Consider the following 22335-nt stretch of genomic DNA (forward strand, 5'->3'; position numbering starts at 1 on the left):
ATTTCTGTTCAGAGATGCTGCTGAGCACTTGGTTTCAGTGCTTTCTGAATTGATTAGATATTGTTGGTCACTCAGGCTCGAGCAGTGGTGCCCAGGACACCTTGTGATATCTGATAACAGGGTGGAACACCTTTTGCCATCATTTCAGAGCAGGGGAAAATTTTTCTTAAGAGAAAAAAACCCAATACTGAAGCCAAAATGGTAAAGAGCTGAATAAAAATGAGATTTCAGTTCAGAGATGCTGCTGAGCACTTGGTTTCAGTGCTTGCTGAATTGATTAAGATAATGTTGGTCACTCAGGCTCAAGCAGTGATGCCCAAGACACTTTGTGATGTCTGATAATGAGGAGGAAATCCCTTTGCCATCATTTCAGAGCAGGGGAAAATTTTTCTCAAGAAAAAAAAAAGCAACACAGAAGCCAAAATGATAAAGAGCTGAATAAAAATGGGATTTCTGTTCAGAGATGCTGCTTGGTTTCAGTGCTTGCTGAATTGATTGAGATGCTGTTGATCACTCAGGCCCACCTCGTGAGGTCTGAAAATGAGGAGGAAATAAATATATATGTCTGATAATGAGGAGGAAATAAATCCCTTTGCCATCACTCTGTGCACCTGGTGCTGCAGCCTGGCTGTGACATGTGCCTTAACTCAATGAAGCATAAGCCTGGAATAATAACTTCCTTCATGGAAAAATATGCTCAATTAGCTGCTCAAAAATGTGCATGAGGATGGGCAGTTTTCAGTGCAAGTCTCTTTTAAGGAAGGATTTACTGGCTGAGACCTGAATCCTTCACGTGTGTCTGCACAGTGATTGCTCTTTCTTTTCAGCTCCTTTACTTATTGATCTTTTAAGAACATAATTATATTTTTTATGAAGTATTTTTATGGTAAAGGACATAATTATATTTTTTATGAAGTATTTTTATGGTAAAGAGAAGGATGTGATAATTATTTCCATTATTTCTGCCTCTCAGCTGATGCTTGGAATTCCCACTGACACAAACATGCTTTCTGCATATTTAAATCCATGGAGTGCAGGCAGCAACAATGCAGAAGGGAGAAGAGAAGGGAGCACTAATGACTGTCTTGGGGTTGTTTTCTCTGCATTACAACAAAGATTTAGAGGATCCAGTCTGTTTTTAATTCCTTTAATTCCTAATTTTAATTAATTGTGAATAGCTTCTACCACATATAACTTTAATAAATACAGCCACAGAAGGCATTGCAGAGAATGTCTTTGTGAAATTCCCTTACCAAGGCAGACTAAAAGCCCTTCAGGAAATTTTAAAAATAAAAATTAAAAAAAAAAATTACTTAAATTATTTGGGGAAGTTTTGATCACTTTTAAGGGGAGCTCTGGAAGATGGAAGCTCTGTCAGGAGCAAATGTTTTTTCTCTTAGTTTCTTTCAGTACTGCAAGCACACTGAGGATCCGGTGCCTTGTCACTGCCTTTATTGTCAAGGTTTCTCCTGGTAGTATCCTGAATAAAAAATTGAAGAATGGAAACCCATATCACTGTTTTTAGTCCAAAGCCTGCCTACTGCTGTGGCTATCCAGCTCCTGCTACTGGGAGATGTGGAGAGAGACTGATTTCCCTTCTTTGTTCTCCACACAGGGATTCCAAACAAAATCCTCTGCAGCTAGAACTGGAACTGGAATTGTTACCCTGATCTACAGTTTTCAAAACCATTCTGTCCCTTTGGGGGAGCCTGGGAGGCAGAATCACAAATAAATCAGCTGACAGTCAAAATCTCATCAATGAGGGGTCCCACCTTTGTGGAAGAAGAATATTTGGGGTTTTTGTTGGGCATCAGTTCCCAATTGGGAAGTTTGTGCTTTTTCAAACCTGTATGAACTAAAATGTAGTATTGGAAGTGTGAAAGAAGGTGGAAAAGCTGTGGGGCTTTGCTTGGGAGCACTGAAGAAGCACAGATTATAAAAACCCTTTATTTCTGACACTACTGGCGCAATTTTGTGTTTTACCACAGTGTGAGTTGAATCCATAAGAACCCTGACTCATGTATTTTATTTTTGATTGGGGTTTCTTTAACAGGAAGAGGAGGAAAAGAACCTGAGAGACAGGCAAACTGTAGGAATATGGTAAAACTTGTTAGCAGCTCACCAGAGGGGAGCAGAGCAGTTGTGGATGCCCAGAATTGAGGGCACAAGAGGGTGCTGTGCACTCAGCACATCACAGCCAAACCCCAGGTTACTGCCACTGATTGATTGCAAATAAACCGTTTTTAAAAGTAAAACTTTGATATTTTTTAAGTAGAAAGCTGTGCTTTCTTCCTGCCTGTCCAAACTGCACAAAATGTTTGGCAAGTGAACGAAGCTTCAAAAAGATTCAAAAGGATTTCTGTGCTGTGAGGGAAACAGCTGAGAAACAGAAATAAGCAGAAGATAAAAAGACAAAATTAAACAGGAAATGTTGCACAGAAAAAGATGGGTCAGGAAGAAACCAAAGACAGCATGGAAATGCATCAGCCCATGGCTGGATGTCACTGTGATATTTTCTGAAAAATCCCTTTGCCAAGATTTTTTCTCCTGAGAAGCTGAGAAGCCTCAGAAAAGAAATATAACATATAATTCTTTATAATATTATAAAGAATTATAATAATGATTACCTGCTACTTTAGAATGTGGTAAGTGATTGTTTGATTGGGTCCATGTGAATTATTTAATTTAATGACCCAACACCATCAGCTGTGTCAGACTCTGAGGAGTCAATCACCAGCTTTTATTATCATTCTTGTTAAGCCTTTCTATTCTTTTAGTATAGTTTTAGTACAGATAATATAATATAATATAATATAATATAATATAATATAATATAATATAATATAATATAATATAATATAATATAATATAATATAATATAATATAATATAATATAATATAATATAATATAATATAATATAATATAATATAATATAATATAATATAATATAATATAATATAATATAATATAATATAATATAATCAGCCTTCTAAGAACGTGGAGCCAATGTCATCTCTTCCCTCATCCTGGGGACAGCAGTCACCACACTTGGATCCAGGGGTGCCAGTGAGGGATGCAGGTGAGCAGCTGAGCAAAAGGAAGAGCTCTCTGCAGAAAGGAGTGGAAGTTTTAGCAAGGGCTGCTGGAATTCTTAGGGAAGCTGAGAGTCCTTTTCCACCCCTGCCACAGGCATGTTCTTGGAACTTTCACAAATTCTGCCTTATTGTCTGCAGTCTCCCATCTGTGAAGGCTGAGGCATCTTGGAAATGAAAATGTCACATCCTGATTCTGTGCAGTTGGTAAAAGAAAAAGGGGGGGTCTGCAGAGGAGGAGCCCCTGAAATCCTGGGAATAAATACAAATACCTGCACTTAATAAAGAGCTGGATCTATCCATATAAAACTACATTGCAAAAGACATCAAATCAGTTCTGCTTTCCTGTGTTAAAAACATCTTTATTTCTCACCTAAAGCCTTGTTAAATTAGGGCAGAAAACCAGTAGATTGCAGAGAAGCAATTGTTTGCAATAGAAAAATCATCAGTTCTGCATGAAAAACACCAGTTGCAGTTACTTGGTGATGCCAATTCAATGAATCCTCACCCCCTCCCAAGAGTTATTTGGCATATTTGGGTTTTTCTAATTGGAGGTAGCCTGTCAAACTGCCACTTCCTCTGTAATTTAAAGGTAAATACTTTAAATAATCTTCTCAGGAATTTATTTGGGTTTTACCCTGGTGGTTTATAGGGGCAGCTGTGCCCATTTCTTTCTGGGTGATGTTTTCAAAGTAATATAAGACATGAAATTATGGAACAGGCTGTGTCTTTATGGGAGGGATCTGGAGGCAGTTTCAAGGTGGTTTAGCTAAAAAACCCATGAATTAGAAACAAGGTGTGTTGCAAAATGTGAGAGAGGCACTCAAAGGCAGAAACCTTGAGATATTCCTTTCCCAAGAGCAGAGCAGGGAAATGCTGGGGTTGGAAGGGACCTCTGGAAATCAATTTGTGCAGTGCCCTGCTCAAGCAGAGCCAGAGCAAGTTTGCCCAGGGCTGTCTCCAGCTGGGTTTTGTGGTCAAATTCAGCCTGTGTGGGAAGCCTGGCCACCCTCACAGCCAGAGAAGAGTTTCCTTGTGCTCAGATGGTTTCCAATCTGTGCCCATTTCATCTTTTTCTGTCAGTGCTGCTGCTGAGAGCAGCGTGGCTCCCTCTTTGTTCCCTGTTCAGTGTTTTAGGTGCACACCAAAGGAGAGGTGAGGGATGCTGCTTTGGCTTCAGGGATCTTGGAGGAATGTCTGTCTGAGAAGGAAATTTTTATCCCCTATTCTGGATGAAAAATACTCAGAATCCATTTATAAAGTATGACCTTAAATTAAAATTTCTGGCCTCTCTTTGACCTAAGAATGAGCTTGCTGAAAGTGTTTGACTTTGTGCTCTCCACATCAGGATACCCAAATATCATCTAGAAAAATCTTCCATCACAGCACACAGCTGTGACCCCAGGCTCTCTGCTTGCACACCCTGCATGAAGAGGGAGGGATGGAGTTAAAAATTGAGTGTGTACCTGGCTGAGGATTTGCCTTTGTGGGTGTGGGTTTGAGGATGTCAGGAAAACAGAGATTTGCCTTGCTGCAGAATCATTCTGCTGTCCCACAGGACAGACAGACTGACTGTCAAATACTTCAACCCCCTGAAAACGAAGAAAACCCATTCAATTTTAACCAGCTAAAGATTTGATCCACATTTTGCACTTTCATGTGGCCCAACAGACATTACTGGTGCTGTAGTAGAAAGTGGATTTTTGGGTCATTAAAAGGAAGGAAAATCCCCTCACTTTGGAGACCTTGTTGCTGCTGTAGGTTATTCTTTTTGGTTAAAAGATATTGAGTCATATTTAGATAATGTGAGCAGGAAATTCAAGCTGTTAGGCTTGCTCTGACAGCTGAGGAACCCAGAAACAGCGCAGAGCAGAGCTCCCTGGTTTTGGGCTGCCCCCTTCTGCTCCCTGTTTTACAAATAAAGGGAAACCTGCCCTCAGTTTCTTCCAGACTTCATTTTCTCTCATTTTGTACAATAAGTGACCTCAGCAGACATCCAGGAGCTGCCTGACCTCACTTGAATTTCACCCTCACCTTGATGGAGGCTCCTGCTGAGAATCACAGTGAGTGATCTCATCTCTCATCGGGGACTTTTACCTGAGGGGCTTTTTAAGCAGAAGCTGTTGCTGTCAGAGTCACAGGATCAGGTGTGATTTCCCCTTTGCTGGAATAGACAGCAAATATTCAAACAGGCTCAGGGCTTTTTTTAGCTCACAAAAGCAAGGGAGTCCTTTGAAAGATCCTCCCTGCGCCCAATCATCGCTCTGCTCACCCTGTACAGCATCACAATATCCTGGCAGTGTAAATCCTCACATTTGCCTCCCTCCCTCCCTCCTCCCTCCCCCTCCAGCCTGCTGCTATCGGATCTGTGATGATATGTGATCTCCTGGATACAATCAGGCACACACACACACATAAGTACCAGGCACTCCTGTGCAGCCCAGCAAAAATGTCTTTCTCCTGAAGTGCTGCTCATCACAGCCTCCAGATCCCTGACGATGTTGCCATGCTTCCCTTCCTGCCTCCTGCCTTTTGCTGCCTTTGCCTGCCTGCTTCTCCTGCCTGGGGCTCATCTCTGCCCTGCTGTTTGTAGCTGTATGGACTACCACACCATAGACTGCCGGGATCAAGGACTCCCAAGTGTTCCCAACCCCTTCCCATTGGATGTACGGAAACTTCTGATAGCTGATAACAACATTCAGGCAATACCAGCTGATTTCTTTATATTTTATGGAGATCTGGTCTATTTGGACTTCAGGAATAACTCGCTCACCTCTTTAGAAGAGGGCACTTTTAGCAGTTCTACCAAACTGGTGTATTTAGACTTGAGCTACAATAATTTAACCCAGCTCGACGCCGGGACATTCAGATCAGCAGAGAAACTGATCAAACTGAGCCTTGGGAACAACAACCTGGTGGATGTGGACGAGGCTGCTTTTGAGAACCTGGACCAGCTGCAGGTGCTAGAATTGAATGACAACAACTTGCAGAGCCTGAACGTGGCAGCCCTGGAAGCTCTGCCCTCGCTGAGGACCATCCGCTTGGAGGGCAACCCCTGGGTGTGCGACTGTGACTTTGCCAACCTCTTCAGCTGGATCCAGGACAATGCATCCAAGCTGCAGAAAGGTAAAGCTCCATGGATTTCAGAGTGTCTGTGTGTGCCTGGCAGGGCAGGAGGGTTCCTGCTCCCATTGTCTGTGTGCCTGCACTTTGCCCAGGCTGTCGTTGCATGCTCTCAACAAATGAGCCCCTGAAATTCATGTTGGCTTCTTTTAGCAGCAGGTCCTCCTCCCACTTAAGAAATAAAATTTAAAATTTAAAAATTAAGCCCTTATAATTTTGATTTACAGTCTTAACTTGCCTAGGCAGTGAAAGAGGCTTTTCAAATCCATTCAGCCCAGAGCTGGTTCTCTTCCAGACTTCATTTTCTCTCTGGTAAATATATTTTCTACAATAAGCCCTTTCAGCAGCTAAATATTCTGTGCCAGCTCCTTAGGAAAACTGTTTCTCCTCTCATTTTACTGATCAGTTATGCAGCTGCTACAAAAGAGTTAAATCCCCATTTTATGCAACTGTGATCATCAGCCCCTTCCTGGAAGTATTTAGTTGTGATGCTCTGTGTTTAAAACACTTCAGCATCTGCATTTGGGCTCTGTGTTTGAAACACTCCAGCATCTCCATTTGGGCTCTTTTCATTAAAAAAGCACTGCTTCCAATATGAGAAATAAATTCAAGTGCCTTTAGAACCCCCCAAAAAGCAATATATATAATCCTGGTATTTGAGCCAGTCATTTTTAGAAAGGCACAGGGGGGAAAAATAAAAGTGTTAAGACTGCCATGTCTGGGGAATCCAGACTCTTGCTCCACATGTCCCACCAGAGCCCAAAGCCTCTCCTAATCCAGCTTTAGCAGGAGATCATCTCACAGTCCGTGTCTCCCAACAAGCACCAGGGCATCACCTCCTGCACTGAGCAGCCCCAGCTGCTGCCAAAGGCAGAGTGCTGGGAGCAGGGAGCTCTGGGAGGGCACACAGGGGACAATTTCCACAATCCCAGGGTGCTCCAAACCCACCCAGCCAAGGCTGGAACCCTTCCAGGGACAGGGCAGCCACAGCTGCTCTGCCAGGGCCTGCCCACCCGCACAGGTGTCAGGAAAATCAATCCACAAACACCAGAGGTTTGTGTCCAAAAAGGAGACAGAGGAGTCCTTTGGCTTTATTCCAATCAAGGGAGAGGCCATGGGACATTCCCCTGGGGTCTCTCCAATGTTTGCAGGACTCACCCTCCTTTTTATCCCAATTTCCAGCCACATTTCCCTTCTCTCTTTCCCCATTGTCTGAGGTACTTGAGAGGTTCAGACTTCCCAGAATGCCTGATCCCAAAGATTTCCCTCTAACGTACAACCCTCCCTTTTAATTTTTAATTCTTGCAGAATTTAGGGGTTTTCCCCATTGTTCCTTTCATCTTTCAATGTCTAATTTCATCAATCAGCAAACCTAAAGTTTATTTGTAAAAGCAAATATCTTTTCCCGTTCATCAATCAGTGAAATCCTTCCCATTGTTTCTTTTATCTCTCAGTGCTGGTTTAATCTACCAGCAGCCCCACAACTGGTTTGTAAAGACAAATCTGCTATTCCTCTCACAGGGAAGGATTTTTTCCTCATATCCCACCTAATATATATCCTAAACCTACTCCCTGTCAGTTTGAAGGTGTTCTCCTGTGTCCTGGCACTCCAGGCTCAGTTATACAGGTCCTTCCCATGTTTGTGAAAGTATATACTTATATGAATTATAAACTTATACTTAAGTACAAGTGTACCTGTATTTATACCACCTTAAAATTTAATATCATATACTAACAACACAGCCAACCAAAAAAAAAATACAGTAAAAAAATACCCAACAACCATAAAAATTCTAAACAAATCCCAAGATTTTAACCCTTTTCTAAAACAATAAAAACTTTACGAAACACTAGTCCTCCTTAATGCAAACAAAATGAAACATGAATAGAAGAAAATAAACAAATATAGTAATAATATAAACAAATAAAATATTAAAAAATCCTAAATGAAAAAAATTATAAAATAACTTTTTACTAAACTTTTCTTACATAACCATCAACAAAACCATATTTTTTCCTATAACACAAAAACTACATTTTAAAAAACCCAATAACTCAAAACTAAAAAAAAAAAAATACAATAATATTACATAAAAATAACATAATAACAAAGCAACAAATAAAGAATAAAAAGCAACAAATAAAAAAGCCCAATACCCTCTGTCTTAAATAAGGTCCCATGCTTGTGACCTTGGGGAGTGTCTTTCTAGTACACTCATCTACTGCCCTGAATATTCTTAGCTGCAGGTCAGCTGTTTTAAAGAAGAAGTGATTTGAGGAAAAAATGTTCTTTTTTTCCTCTCTGTGCCAGTGAAACTTTGATCTGGATTCTTTCTAAACCAAACCTGTTATCCCACCTTTCCTGATGCTTTAGTTTAAGTTTGCCCAATTGGAATCAAGTATTTGCCTGTCTCTGATGTTAACGTGTATGTGTTCATGCAGCAGCTCACTTTTTACAGGCTTTTGCTGAATTTCCAGGCTGTTCCCCTTGATCCTGACTGAGATCTGCTCAGTTTCAGTCTGTCCTTCCTCTTCCTCTGCTGCCCTCTCAGTGTTTTAGAGTGTATCTGAATTTATGTCTGGGCATCCCAAGTGAGTGAGCTTTCCTGCAGCTCTCCCATTTTCAGTGCCTCCCCAGCTCAGAGTGGTTCTCCCTCATCCATGGTAGTGTTTTGGCCAAACAGCTGAAAAATTTCTTATCCAGATCTTCCAAACTTTAACTAGGACTTGATTTGGGAAGGAGCAAATATTCAAGTGGTTGATTTGGTCAGAGCTGTCCTGCAAGGATTTGGATTTGTTGCCTGGAGTGAGCATACCCAGCCATGTGCAGGGATGCAGAAAAGCAGCAGAGCTTCCTTGTGAGCTGCTACACAAAACCACTCAGGGTCTGCTGAGTTTGTGAGGGTCCCCAGGACGAGGTGAGGGATGAGAATCTGACTCCATGTTCTCAGAAGGCTGATAAATTATATTATATTACATTATATTACATTGTATTACATTCTATTACACTATGCTAAAACTATACCAAAGAGTACAGAAAGGATATAGACAGAAGGCTTAACAAGAATGAATACTAAAAACTCCTGACTGGCTCCTCAGAGTCCAACACAGCTGATGGTGATTGGTCATTAAGTTAAAACAATTCACCTGAAACCAATCAAACCTGCACCTGTTGGTAAACGATCTCCAGACCACATTCCAAAGCAGCAAAACAGGGAGAAGCAATCAGATAATTACTGTTTTAGTTCTTTTCTGAGGCTTCTCAGCTTCCCAGGAGATGAAATTCTGGCAAAGGGATTTTTCAGAAAATGTGACAGTGACAACTGCCTCCTTTAATAAAGCCCCAAAACATTCCTCACAAAGGTGACTGCAAAACCAACTCCAAAAAGGAAAGACTGCCTCAATGACTTTTTGAAATATGTGGCCACACTTGCATGCCTTGCAAAACAACTTTTGGAAAGTCAGAGTTAAATTATTTTAACCACGAAAGTTACATTTTAACTACAAAACTACAGTTACCATACTATTAAAATGTGAATACAGCGCTACTAATCAATACAATAGTAAATATCTATCAATACAATAAATACAATAGTAATACGTATAGTAAATATCTGTGTAGAGCCATATAAATATTATATTATATTATATTATATTATATTATATTATATTATATTATATTATATTATATTATATTATATTATATTATATTATATTATATTATATTATATTATATTATATTATATTATATTATATTATCTTTTCACAAAATGACACCTAAAGTGGTAGAATGTGTCTATCTGAGGGAGTCCCTGAGCAGCTGAAATATTCCCCATCAGCCCAAGCTGCCCTTGGCTGCTACAAAAGAAACACCAAGTTGATTTAAAAAGGGGAGTTTTGTCTCTGTGAGCTGAAATCTGGATAATTGATCCTGAAGCTCTGTCCCTCTGTAATTAAGGTTTCTGGAGGACTCAGTGATGAGAACAAAAGCTTTGCTTCAGCTCATTAGTTTTGCAGGAGGCTCCATTTTCCTGCTGGCACAGGACCAGAAATAGCTTGTAAAGTCCTGACTTCTGCTGACCTGCCTGGAAAAGGCTGGAAAGGCTCTGCCCAGCTGAGCTGCCTCTGCTCATCCAACCTGTTGCTGCACACAAGCAGCTGGGATTTCAATAATTTTACAGATTTCAGCATTTATTCATCTAACCTAAATTTTAAATAAAGGCTTAACTGGAATTAAGTGGATACCCTCCCGAGATGATGCCCTCATCCTGGTAAATTTGCAGGCAGAGTTAAATTTATTTTATTAATTAATTTAATTAATTAAATTTAATAACTAAATTTTGCAGGCAGAATTTTAAATTTATTAAAAAAACAGCACTATAAATTTTGTGATTAAACCTAGCACTTTAAAACAGCAAACACATACTTTTTAGCATAAAGAGATATTAAATCCAGCATTTTCTTCACGCTGCAAAACAAAACTCCAATTTCCCCCTCTGATTTGGTTAGTAATTGATTTAAAACAAATGAATGAGCATAGTACAAAGAAGGCAAAGGAACTGTGAAGAGCAGTGGAATGATGATAAGTGGAAAAAAATAGAAAAGTTATTTTCCCTGGAGAAGACAAAGTGTTTGCTGATGGTCACAATGGTTAAGTACAACATTTATAAAGATTTTCTGTAGAAGGATGTTTGGTTTTGTAGGCATTGGTTACACCTGAATGGCATAGGGAGGCAAATGGAACATATCAAAGCCTTCCTATCAGCAGGAGCATGGATATTAAGATTTTGGTATTTATTTTTTTAATAGAGGAGTTGCTGTAAGATCTTTATCCCTACAAAGAAAAGCATGAAAACTTTCATAGAAGGTTCTACTCCATGGGGCCATGAAAACTCACAGAAAAAAGAAAGAAGACCTAAGTTAGTCTACAAAAATACACTCAGCGACTTCTCACATTGGCCAGGCTTTCTTCTGCTCTCAGAGCTTGTTGTTCATCCCATTTATCTTGGCTAAAATTGCACTTTTCTTTATTTCCTCATCTTCAACCTAGTCCTTTCAGTAATGCTGTTTGAAACCCAGGGCTCAGCCAGCAGAAAATTGTGACTGGTGTAAATGACAGAACAGAGGGTTATGAACCTTCCATTTCAGTGTTTAAACACAAAGGGCTCTGGTGGAATAAATTTTTGCTGAACTTCTTGTTTAAAATTAGAGCAAAAGACATTTCTTGAATCTCTCTGAGGATCCCATCAGGATGAAGGGACTGGATTCAGATAAATGCCTGTAACAAAGCAATACAAGTAATCTGCAATGGCCACATTGAAGGGCTTTGTTGACATTTCTGTTGCTGTTCTTTATTTTCTGTGAACATGCTTTGGGCAGCTGTGACCTTGTTTGCTAATGACTAAAGTATTTTTAACATACTTTTAATTAGAACTTAGCCAAGAACTTCCTTGGAGTGTGACTGTAGTGTCTCCTTTCTGTCATCTTGCCCTCATTTTGCTTTTTACTTCCTTTCTTCCCCTTATGTTTGGGAACTTGTCTACAGTTTCTGGGATGAATTAATTAATTTGTTTAGATATTAAAGTTCCCTATTGCCCATTGCAAGAATTAAAAATTCTGCTGCTCTCTATACAAACAGTATTAGAAAGACTTTTAGCAAAGGTTTAGACTGAGCATTTTTATGGGTAGCCTTTGCACATTTGTATTTCCAGGAAGATTTGAAAAACAGGTTCAGAAGTAGCCAGAGACAGAATTCCAAATAGATTTGTGCTGTGATAAATAAAATAGATGCTCTGAATGTCTGAAATTGAAGTGGCCAAAGCTGAGGTGAGAACTGGTGCTCAGGGCTCATTTGATCAACTCTTGCTCCATTTTGGAAACTCTGAGCAAGGACTACACAATTTTAAGGTATTCCAAGAGGGTTTTAGTGACACAGATGCTGTTTAGCTACCTGAAAGGCTTCTGTGGTTTTCAAGACCTCTTTGGGATGGATGGAGAAGTAAATTCTGGTGAAGTGGCAAATTTCCAGATAAAGCAAAAAACAGGGGAGAAGGATGGCAGGGAGAGGAGGTAGGAAAAAGAAAAGAGCAGGTGACAGTAAGGCTGTGAGCAGGAAATTCACACTGAATTCAGTCCTAAAAAAGAGATTCAGAAGTGAATCAGTGAAGTGAGAATCATAAAATATAATCACTGAGGTTGGGAAGGACCCCTAATGCCATTGAGTCCAACCTGGGCCCAATGTCCCCACCTTGTCCCCAGCCCTGAGTGCCACCTCCAGCCCTTCCTGGGAGACCTGCAGGGATGGGCAAACCTCCAAACCTCCCTGGGCAGCCCCTGCCAAGGCCTGAGCAACTTTTACATGGGGAAATCCCTGCTGGTGCCCACCCTGAGCCTGCCCTGGTCCATCCTGAGGCCGTTCCCTCTGCTCCTGTCCCTGTTCCCTGGGGCACAGCCCAGCCTGGGGCTGTCCCCTCCTGTCAGGGGCTGTGCAGAGACACAAGGGCCCCCTGAGCCTCCTTTGCTCCAGGCTGAGCCCCCCCAGCTCCCTCAGCTGCCCCTCACAGGAGTTTCCCTCCAGACCCTTCCAGACCGAGGAGAAAGGAAGGATTTTTCTGAGCTTGTTCCGACATTCCATGTCATGAGGTTACCATCTCTTGCTTCTTGGCTCTTTCTGTGATCCCATTCCAATCTATTGCATAACTTATTCTACAAATTAAACAATCTCTCATTCCACTAATCCATGCCTTTAATGACTTTACAGAAAATATTAAGTATTTTCTTCAAAACAAAGCGTCATAATGACACGAAAGGACAGGTCCTGCTTAACATTTGAACCAACAGCCAGGAAACTGAGAGTTTTACACATCCTCTTGACTTATCAGTCTTTATTAGCGCTTATTTGTTCATCTGCAGTGGAGAGAAGGCTCCTTCAGTGCATGTACCAATATAGAAGCTGTGAGCTGGGGAGGACAGGCTGTTCTGTCCATGGCAGCCTCAGCTCTCCCCCAGCATCATGCAATGCTCCCACACCACCAGGACAGAACACAAGATCTGTGTGTCTGCAAGGGAACTCAAAGCCCTAAGACATTTCACACATTCAGCAGCTTTTATCCCTCTCAAGCAGAAACCCCTCACAGAAATTATATTCCTTAACGAGCGCATCAAATCTGTTTCTATATATACATATATAAATATATAATTTGATCTCCCAGACATTTTCAGTAAAATGATCTGACTGCCACTGGCTTTTCACTCTGTTTCTTCCATCCTAAGGTTCTTTGGAGTGTTTCCATGTTTCACAGATTTGAAGAAGTGAGGACAGCATTTGCAGATGTGAACACCTGACGTTGAACTTTGTATTTAGGCATTGAGAAAAACTGCTAAAGCTGTTCTGCAAATCTTTAGGGCACTTGGCCATAAAAGTTTTATTTAGGGACCTAAATCTAGGCTTCACGTTTTTTAAGCTTTACTGTTCTGATGGCTCAAGGCTATTTTCAATGAAATCTCATCTCACTTCAGAGGCAATGCCTCCCTCATTGCTTATTAATACATTTGTGACAGTGTTTAGGGACACTAAGGCAAACCATAGCTGGGAGCAAAATACCACACACGAAACAACATGCCACATTTAAACATTTCAAATCTGTGTCAACTACATTCAGCAACACGAGGGAACAGCTAAATTCCACCCAAAAGGGCAAATACCAATTTTACTCTAAAATAAAAAGCCTATTGTAGAGTTCTTATATTTATATCCATAGTAGTGAGCATGTGTGCATGCAGCTCATTCAAACATTTATGGTTTCAGGTATTTCTGTGGATGTATTTCCACACATCCCAGTGCATGTCTCAGTGTGCCTTTGCATTTTCTCACCCTGCTGTCCATTGCTGAATGGTAGGAAGTGCTTTGTCCTGCACCTGCTTTTTGGGAACTCTAAAATACCCCAAAAGAAGTGAAGCTTCTTCTTTTTTTTCTCCTTTTTTCCCTGTTTTTTTTTTAAACACAGCATCCAAAATTACAGCTGGGCAATCTCTGCCTGCTAACAGACAGACCATAACATTGAAATGATAATGAATTCCAGAAGTTCTCCAGTCAAAAATATATTTAGCATAGGGATTAGAAATAAGCAGAGACACAAAGGCACCAGGAGTCTTTCAAAACAGGGTCAAGTGGACCTGGAGAAAGTGATGCCCTTGATGCTTGTCCTTAGCTGGAGGAGAATGAGCCCAAACTCAGAGTGCAGTAAGGCAGAAGGGAAATATATCCAGGGAATACATCCAGGGAAAACCCCTGGCACAGGCAGGAGCAGGCAGTGCCAGTGCACTTCATTGTGGGATTTGCAGGGTCCCCCAAAAGAGAGAGGAAATGATGAATCTGACTCCATGTTCTCAGAAGGCTAATTTATTATTTTGTTATAATAATATAATATAATATAATATAATATAATATAATATAATATAATATAATATAATATAATATAATATAATATAATATAATATAATATAATATAATATAATATAATATAATATAATGTAATGTAATGTAATGTAATGTAATGTAATGTAATGTAATGTAATGTAATGTAATGTAATATAATATAATATAATATAATGTAATATAATATTATGTAATGTAATGTAATGTAATGCAATGTAATATAATATAATGTAACATATAAATTATAATTTATATAATGTTATCTATATTATAATATAATTAATATATATACTATAGTATAGTATATATACTATATATTATTACTAATATATTATTACTATATTATATATATTATTACTATAATACTATATATTATACTATATACAAAATTTATATTATATTGTATTATATTATGTTATGTTATATTATATTATATTATATTATATTATATTATATTATATTATATTATATTATATTATATTATATTATATTATATTATATTATATTATATTATATTATATTATATTATATTATATTATATTATATTATATTATATTATATTATATCGATACTAAAGAATACAGAAAGGATACAGACAGAAGGCTAAAACATATTAAAAAAAAAACTTGTGACTCCCCAGAGTCTGACACAGCCTGACCTTGATTGGCCAATAAGTTAAAACAATTCACCTGTTGGATAAACAATCTCCAAACACACTCCAAAGCAGCAAAACACAGGAGAAGCAAATGAGGTAATTATTGTTTTCCTTTTCCTCTGAGGCTTCTCAGCTTCCCAGGAGAGAAATTCTGGACAAGGGGATTTTTCCAGAAAATGTGACAGTGACACTCCATGGTTTAAAAACTCCTGAGCACAAGAACCTGGGAGAAACGTGGCTGGATTATGGCTGCAAATACCCAGTTTCAGATTAAACAGGGTCTCTGGTTTTTTGTGGGGGTTTTCAGATGGTGAGACCAGTCCAGTTATATCTTTGAGGCATTAAAGCCTCATTTGTCTCTTTTCAGTAATTTCAAGGAAATTGTTCATTATTTGCATGCAGACTGGTTTTGGGCTGCTTCCATTTTCTAGGAGGTTCAGTTATACAGGGAAAGATTTCAGCCTGGGCATAGTCCTGAACAGAAAAGTGGTTTTTAGGATCTAGCAGCAGCCTAATTGCCTGTGATTTATTGGCAGGGTTTAAGTGCTGGACTCGGTGGAGTTGCACTCCTTTAATATAAGGTGTTCAAAGTCATATTGTTCTGAAACCTATTTGGGAATTTCATTGAAATAACTCCACCTGCATCACTTCTTTATGAACACACTTCTTTTTCCTTATTTTTAAAAACCCATCTCTCCTTTTAACATTGTGGTTCTGGAATTCCAGCATTTTCGCACTTCCCATGTTACTTAGACAATCTATTCCTCAGGGTATATATAATGAAATATATATATATAATGAAAATACCTGTATTTTCATCTTTATTTTCCCAGAATTGAGATAGGCCTGTGTAAAATCCAGCACCTCTGCCTTGCCTGGTATTTCAAATAATCAGCACCAGAGCAATGCATCTTCTTTTGATGGCACAGCAGAAGGATACAGGGTGTGTGACATTGTCCTTGGGACAGCTGGAATCATCACAGATAATGGGATGGCCCTGACCAAAATAACCCAGGCTGTGTATTTATAGCACACTCACACTTGTTATTGCATTTACAGTTTTGTTTGGTATGAAGAAGCAACTCCTTGAATATGTTGTGGGAGCAATGAGGTGGATATATATAACTGCCATCAAAGGCCCTCTTGCTGCAGCCAAGCACTAAATACCAAACTGCTTTGAGATGCCCTTCACAAGAATTCTGGCTGATTTTTAAAAGGATAAATTCTACAGAATAAATAATTTAAAAAAATATAGGAAACCCCCACAAACAAATTATAAAAATTAATATCATTGAAGTAAAAGTGTGAGAAAGCAGAGCCCTGAGGTTACATGGCATCTCTTGTCCTCTAGAAGTGGTGTGTGGGGACAGGGATGAGATGCCCTTCACAAGAATCCTGGCTGGTCTTTTAAAACAATAGATTCTACAGAATAAATATTAAAAAATAAAATACAGGAAACCTCCACAAACAAATTATGAAAATTAATATAATTCAAGTGAAAGTACAAGAAAGCAGAGCTCTAAAGTTAAATGGCATCTCCTGTCCTCTAGAAGTTGTGTGTGGGGACAGGGGTTTGATTGAGCCAGCCTAGATGCAACAGAGTCACACAAAGGCAAAACCTACACTCCATAATCAACACTGATCCCCTTCTAGAAACCATTATTTAGCTCATTGCCCATGCAGAGGGAGTTTAATGCCCTGGAATCTTCCAGCCCAAGGGAAGAACAGAGATGGATCTATTGGTGGCACCAATGGGACAGGACAGATAGGGTGCAGAGCATCAGTTCTCAGGATTTGTGTCACAAGAACAACCTAAATGTAAATGATGGAAAGCCAGGGCTGTGTCTATGAAGGAAGCAGATGAAATGGTTTGTCCAGTTCTCACCTTTAGCAGGTGTGTTACCTGCAGTGATGGTGTTCTCAGGTGAAGAGTTGGCAGCTCTGGTGCAACAAGCACTGCATCAGCTTTGGAAGGAGAAATTCCTTGTACCACCAGAGGTAGAACTGCTGTTCTTGCTGCTGGCTGCTCCAAATGAACTGTCTGTTCCAAATTCTCTTTGGAGTCCAAAGAAAAGATTCTGTTTGGCTGTGCTGGGTTTTTCAGAGTGTCACGACTCAGCAAAGGGAAACATCCAGCCAACAGGACTGACCAACATTCCCTTCCCTCTCTGCCCTGTGAAATGTGGCCACAGTTGTGCTTGTTGCCCATCTGCTGTGCATGGCCAGTGCTCAGGAACACCAAAACCCACTGAGCCCTGGCCAGGCTGGTGCTGGGCAGCTCTCAGGACGTTCCCAGTCAGAGCAGCAGGAGAAAGAGGGAAATAAAACAAATGGAGGAAAGCCACAGAAATTTAGGCAAACACGACAGACACAGGATGGCTTTTAGGGATCAAAATTTAATATAATCGTCATTACAAGGGCAAGTAGGTCACAGTGATAATTGGTTCCACAGTGGAATTAACTTAAAACTCCTTCTCAAATCAGCACAACAGCTGGGCTGGGCTGGATCCAGACAATCAGCCAGGGCAGCACCACCAACCCGAGGTTTAGCAGTAAAATAACACACACACAGCTGTGCAGCCACAGGAAAGCTGTGATTACAATTGCAGAGGGAATCTTTGTCACCATTCCTTGTTTAAGTCACATCGTGGCTCTGTAGCACACCTGGGGGTGGAAATGCCATGTTCTGTGTGCATGCACAGCAAGGCAGAGCCCAAACCAGAGAGAGCACCCTGGATCATCAGGAGAGAGGAGGGGATCAGGTAACTCAGCAGCAGATCTCCTGTCATTATCACACAATTCTTGCATTTCCCTTTCGTGTTCATGTCCTTAATAGTGAGACAAAAGCTGCCTTGCCTTAATTCACTCCATTCCAGCCCTGGAATCCCTCTCCTGATGTTCCCCCGTGAAGAGGGAGCTGGGCACATGCAGTGACCTGTGTGCTTTTACCATCCAGGACCCAAATGTGTTCTCATCACTTCTTAAACCTGGGGGTTTCCTCTCACTAAAAAGAGCCCAGCTCTTGGCACTCTCCAGTAATGCAGGGAGGAACAATATCTGTCATTCTGCACGGCCTCAGGGCAGCCAGAGAGAAAAGCAGGAGGCAGGTCACAGACAAACAAGCATCCATTAAACACAAACTCTTGTTTGACCACAAAAAAAACCCCCAAATCAGCTCTAGTTTGGAACTACATGGAAAAAATGTAATGTAGAAGGGTGTGAAAGGAACCTCAGTATCCTTCTTACCCTGTTTTGGAGGCAAAGTTTGTGTTCAGATGGAGTAGCTGGGAATTGCTATCAGATCTCCAGGTTTAGATGCATCTAAGTGTCAACATTCACTTTTTAATTCCTCCAAAACATGGTCCTGGATACACCTGATCCCTGGAAGGCTGCAGGTGAAATAACTTAATTTCCAGGAGCTGCTCAAAGGGGCTGTGTAATGGCTTTTGGATAGTGACAGGTTTTGTTCCATTTTCCCCTGAATATTGTACAATGTCATAAACCTGGAATTAACCCTAAAACTTTTCTCCAGCCATTCAATCTCTGACCCAGAATGGAAGAATTAATCAATACTCTGCTGATTTGTTTCCCTTTCCTCCTCCTTGCAGGTCTCCATGAAATCCAGTGCTCCCTGCCCGTGGAGAACAGAAGGATCTTCCTGAATGAGTTATCTGAGGTCAGCTTCAGTGAATGCAAATTCAGTTTGTCCTTGACAGACCTTTTCATCATCATCTTCTCTGGGGTGGCTGTGTCCATTGCTGCCATCCTCTCCAGCTTCTTCCTGGCCACCCTGGTGCACTGCTTCCAAAGGTGTGCTCCCAGCAAGGATGATGATGAAGATGAAGACGACTCTGAGGACTGAACTCAATCAAAATCCTTAATTTTCCTCGGTTTATCAGTTACCAGATCATCAGCCAAAGTCTATGAGGATAAAAAAGTAGAGTGAAAGCTTTAAACATGATTTAAACTCACAATGTGTAAGGATCTCTTCTGCTGGTCACAGGCAGGAATGGCAGACCTGGGACTGTCACCTCCTCTTGCACATGTGCTGCAATCACACCAGGCTGGTTTCCATGGTCCTTAACCAAACACTGCATTAAAGCTTGAAGATTGAAGGAAAAGAGAGGGGAAAAGCCAAAAAAAAAAAAAAAAAAAGTTCCAATATTTTAAAATATGAGTTTCCAGATTGTCCTGTTGAAATGCAGATTTTCATCAGTGCTTGAAGCTCGTTCTAGATACACCTTGGAAATGACTGGATGAATGGACCTGGTTCAGGTTGAAAATACAGAAGCAATTCAAAATAGTATCCTTCCTAGATCTAAGTACTGGGAGATTCTACTGAAACTCACACAAAATGCAATTAAAAAGATTCCTAGAATTGTGGAAAGCATAAGAAGAAAGTTGGCATTTTCCCCCTAGAAAAGTTCTCCAGAAACATTCACCCTCCATTTAATGACAGCAATTGCAGGCACCATTCAGCAAAAAAAAAAAAAAAAAATTATTTCTGTAAGTGAATATGATTGTGGATCTGAGTCATCCACTGCAGATGCCTGGCACTTCTTTGGTCGTGGCACAAATCCTAAATTTAATATCCTTTTGCATTTTTAGATGCAGTGAAGTAAAGGATTTCCCTCCCCAGTAGCTGTTGCAGCATCCAGTCCATTTAGCTATTTTAAAGCACTAAGGGCTATATTCTGCTCCTGGTTATACTGGAATAACCCAAATGAGATGAACACCATGATCCAAATTGGCAACTCTATAAACAAAAGTGAAATCTGGCCCAACCTATTTCTGACTGTATTATAGATCTGTCAAAACTTGAGCTCTTCTATATGATGGTAGATATTTTTGTTAAAATTTAAAAAGACATTTATTACAAGAGATTTTTGGAATAGTGCTGGACAGCTTTTTAGGATAAGTATATTTTTAAAACATTTGAAATGGAAATATTTTTTTAAAGCTCTGTGTATTTAAATTGTTATCTAGAGTAGCTGTGAGGGCTTGAAGTAATGAACAATAGTGATAAGCAAGCTAAGGACTGTGTGCTATTATAAAATAATTAGAGCTGATAAAAAGTAGCATTTATTTAATGACTGTAAATGCTATTATTTCTTTTGAAAAGCACTCTTTGTTCAAAATACTGCCTTGCTCAGAAGGAGGGAGCCACCCTGTGTGCTCGGGGGTGCCAGGGTCCATCAGCACTCCTGGGGATCCCCCCAGCAGGGATCAGCTGGAAAACCTTCAGAGAACCACAGTCTGTCTGTCTGTCTGTCTGTCTGTCTGTCTGTCTGTCTGTCTGTGCCTCAGCTCCAGGACCCGACCAGCACAGCAACGCTGATCCCTCTGAGGGGATTTGGGGCTGCAGGGGGAGAGCTCTGCCCTGGGGGCGTGCTGGGGTCTGCCCTGTCCGTCTGTCCTGGGATCTGCCCTGTCTGTCTGTCTGTCTTGGAGGCTGTGCCTGGGATCTGCCCTGTCCCTTTGTCCTGAGGATCTGCCCTGTCCCTCTGTCCTGGGGATCAGCTGTGTCCGTTTGTCCTGGAGATCATCCCTGTCCGGCTGTCCTGGGAATCAGCCCTGTCTGTCTGTCCTGGGGGCTGTCCCTGGGATCAGCCCTGTCCATCTGTCCTAGGATCTGCTCTGTCCAGCTGTCCCTGGGATCATCTCTGTCTGTTTGTCCTGGGGATCAGCTCTGTCCGGCTGTCCTGGGGATCAGCCGCGTCCATTTGTCCTGGAGATCATCCCTGTCCAGCTGTCCTGGGAATCTGGCCTGTCTGTCTGTCCTGGGCGCTGTCCCTGGGATCAGCCCTGTCCGTCTGTCCTGGGGGCTGTCTCTGGGTTCTGCCCTGTCTGTCTGTCCCTGGGTTCTGCCCTGTCCGTCTGTCCTGGGGGCTGTCCCTGGGTTCTGCCCTGTCTCTCTGTCCCTGGGATCAGCCCTGTCTGTCTGTCTCGGAGGCTGTGCCTAGGATCTGCCCTGTCCGTCTGTCCCTAGGATCAGCCCTGTCTGTCTGTCTCGGAGGTTGTGCCTAGGATCTGCCCTGTCCGTCTGTCCTGCTGCAGTGGGGCTGCCCCGGAGCTCTGCAGTTCCCCCTTGGCTGCCAGGGCTGCTCTGGGTGTGCTCCACGCTGGGGTCACAGCCAGGAGAGAGTCTCAGCTCATTCAATGCACTCCTTCCCCATTGGTTTATAGGATTGTTACTTCTGAAAAAACACCCAGACAGAATCAAGCAGGACAATGAGAGGCTATTCTCTATCAATGCTGTCTTATTCTAATACAATTCCTTCAAGAAAAAATGGAATTACATGATTTTCACTGTGTAGTGCCATGATTATTAACAACACAAATATATTTATAATTTCAACCTGGGTTTTGATGTTTATTTGTACGTGGGAATGAAAAAGGACAAAAAGGAATGAAAAAGGACAAAAGGGAATGAAAAAGGACAAAACCTGTGCCTGATTCACCTTTTCCAAGGGAGGTTTTGAGGGGTGGTTGGGAGCACAAGTTGCCCAGTGCAGCTCCTCAGCCTTTCCCACAAACACAGATCTGTTACCAACAGTTTTATATTTAGAGCTGTGCAAATTGTTCAGTCATGGAAAAGGAAACTGGGTCACACTTTTTATGGACTCAAAACTCACAACCCCTCAGCAAAATGATTTGTCCTACCAAACTTGCCAGGGAGTCCCCAGTGGATGTTTCAGCAAACATCTGCCCTTGGTCATGAATTCCTGGCTTTGTGTCACCAGTAATTTACAGAGGTCATGGATCAAACTCAGCAATTTTGGCTGGGCTCTGCTCTCATTTGCAGGTTCACCTCACCCTGCTGTGGTGCCTCAGATGGAAATGTAAATTTGTTTATGGTTTGTAGCTTTTTGTTGAATCCAACACAAAGCCCTGCAAGCTCTGGTTCTGTTTGGGATGCCAGCACACCAAGCTGACACCCACACAACTCAGCACAAGCTGGAGAGCAGGGCTTGGCAAAGCTTTACTTGGGAAGCTGCTATTCTGGATACTCCATCACACCAAAGGG

The 22335-nt window shown here is 41.1% G+C and overlaps 1 protein-coding gene across 1 annotated transcript; it reads left to right on the forward strand.

The window, feature by feature from the left end:
• The first annotated feature begins 5426 nt into the window (after positions 1-5426).
• LRRC38 (leucine rich repeat containing 38) lies at positions 5427-21666 on the forward strand. The gene is made up of 2 exons (XM_063176776.1): positions 5427-6219; positions 18917-21666. Exons 1-2 carry the CDS (start codon positions 5592-5594, stop codon positions 19168-19170), a joined length of 882 nt encoding a protein of 293 aa, XP_063032846.1. The 5' UTR covers positions 5427-5591; the 3' UTR covers positions 19171-21666.
• Positions 21667-22335: the final 669 nt, after the last annotated feature.

Source organism: Melospiza melodia, chromosome 26 (genome assembly GCF_035770615.1).
Source record: "Melospiza melodia melodia isolate bMelMel2 chromosome 26, bMelMel2.pri, whole genome shotgun sequence".
In the NCBI taxonomy this organism is placed as follows: Eukaryota; Metazoa; Chordata; class Aves; order Passeriformes; family Passerellidae; genus Melospiza; species Melospiza melodia.